Source organism: Stegastes partitus, unplaced genomic scaffold (genome assembly GCF_000690725.1).
Source record: "Stegastes partitus isolate 25-593 unplaced genomic scaffold, Stegastes_partitus-1.0.2 Scaffold1506, whole genome shotgun sequence".
Taxonomy (NCBI): Eukaryota; Metazoa; Chordata; class Actinopteri; family Pomacentridae; genus Stegastes; species Stegastes partitus.
Window position 1 is genome coordinate 208,183 of NW_007579237.1, and position 1,887 is coordinate 210,069.

The following is a 1,887-nucleotide window of genomic DNA, read 5'->3' on the forward strand; positions in this document are numbered from 1 at the left end:
TAATTAACATTAGCTGTAGTCATCTGTAAATGACAACATTGTCGTCTTCTTCTTCTATCACTAATGTAAAATGATCAGTTACATTATTGGCTGCTTAAAACAAGGCACTGCTCTGAACAGAACTTCTTCAACATCTTCCGACAAAAGTTCCAGTTTATGATAAAAAATAAATTTTAAAAAATTCAGCCAATTCTGAGATAATCAAGCAGAAATTGTTGTAAAACTTTTGATTTGAGATGTATTAACTGTGTTAGTTTGTGTTTCAGTGACTGTGCAGAGGAAATTACAGGCAGCTGCTCACATCTGATGCCGGATGAAGCCGGTGAGACAAACTGGACTTTAACGGCACGAAATCAGCTCGGAGAGGTTCGGCTTCACGACAGAGCGGACCTGACCACAAGAGGTACCGCCTCTAAAACACCCCGAAGAAGCACCTTTCTGTGGTAAACTGCTCATTTTTAAAGATTACATTCATCTGATTTGGTTTCAGTGCGCATGTTTGCTCCAGAACAAGTAACCGCTTCGACTGTGAACTCCAGAAACGTGAGTCTGGAGTGGAGGTGGACCGTAGATGGGTACAACCAGCTCAGTCTGACCTGTGAAGTACGAGTTAGCCACGGTGACACAAGCAGCACAGTGAGTGGATGGAGGACATGTTCGCTCTGTAAGGTACAAATCTCAGTTTCACTTGACTAACACACGTCTTGTCTTTGTGTTTGCAGAGTGAAACATCTGGAGTTGGTCTTAACGCTGCAGTTCTAACCGACTTGATACCAAACTGGACGTATAATGTGACGGTGAGATGCAGAACGGCACAGCACTGGTGGAAGTGGGGTGACTGGAGCAAAGCTTCAGAGTTCCACACAAAGGGTGACGGTAGGTATAGAAACAGGCAAACAGACGTTCAATCTGTGTTGGTGTTTTAACCGACAGCGTTCGTCTGTTTGCGCCACAGTTCCAGATGCTCTCGATGTCTGGATGCAGGCGAAGGAAAACCAGGTTGTAGTCGTCTGGAAGGTGAGTCACATGAGTTGGTACCTGTTTCTGATGAGCTGTTGTTGGTAAAAGGTGGTGAAAAATCTCTGTAACTGGACGCCTTCTTTGTCCCATTAGTTCCTTAGTTCAGCAGCTAGAACCTCCAATCACCTCTGAGCTTCTAGAAAAGTTCTGCCGAAAACCTGAACCACAATCTACCAGCTGTTAGTTGATATTTACAGTCAACTGGTTTGCTATAAAAACCATTCAGGGTCATTATTCCTGCATCTAATCTGCAAAGCAGCAGTAAAGAAACAAACCAAATTATGAGTCGCAACTTCAGTCAAACAACTTCTACAGTGAGGAGGTGTTGAAGATGCCGTGGTTGCTTTAGGTATACCCTGCAAGATAATCAAGTTCTGATGTTACCTCTTTGCAGACACTACTGGCCAATCAGAGCCACGGACAGATCACTGAATATGAAGTTACCTGGGCAACCAACAAAACCAGAGTAGCTCCCAGTGAACGTAAGCTGATGTTCTGTCTGGACACCAGTAAAGAACACGACATCACGGTCACAGCCTGGAACGTAAACGGCAGCTCATCTCCTTCAGCCATCACCACCCCCAGCATCAGTCCAGGTATGAAGCTACCGGAGCTGAAACATCACAGTCAGGGAAGAATTCTGGCTTTAACCGAGATTCCCTGGGAAGCAGTGCAACAAGCTGGAGATACAAGTTCAGAGTATTTAAAATTCAGATATCTAAAATGTGTTTCTAGTTACAGTTGATTTTCTTTCCTGAAAAGGCACTAAAAAGGAACAAACATCGATCTCTGTGGTTAGAACACAAATATAACATAAATGTGGTTCTTGGAAGCAACATCAAAGATGGTGAATTCCTCATAAAGTTC

General features: G+C 43.6%; 1 protein-coding gene across 1 annotated transcript in view; it reads left to right on the forward strand.

Annotated features, from left to right (window-relative positions):
- The window catches only part of LOC103370978 (leukemia inhibitory factor receptor-like), a 10,812-nt gene that overhangs the window by 4,744 nt on the left and 4,181 nt on the right, over positions 1-1,887 (forward strand). The window contains exons 6-10 of the mRNA XM_008300177.1: positions 267-403; positions 491-636; positions 723-876; positions 956-1,017; positions 1,415-1,616. Coding sequence (XP_008298399.1) covers positions 267-403; positions 491-636; positions 723-876; positions 956-1,017; positions 1,415-1,616 — 701 coding nt within the window. The remainder of the gene's footprint in view (positions 1-266; positions 404-490; positions 637-722; positions 877-955; positions 1,018-1,414; positions 1,617-1,887) is intronic.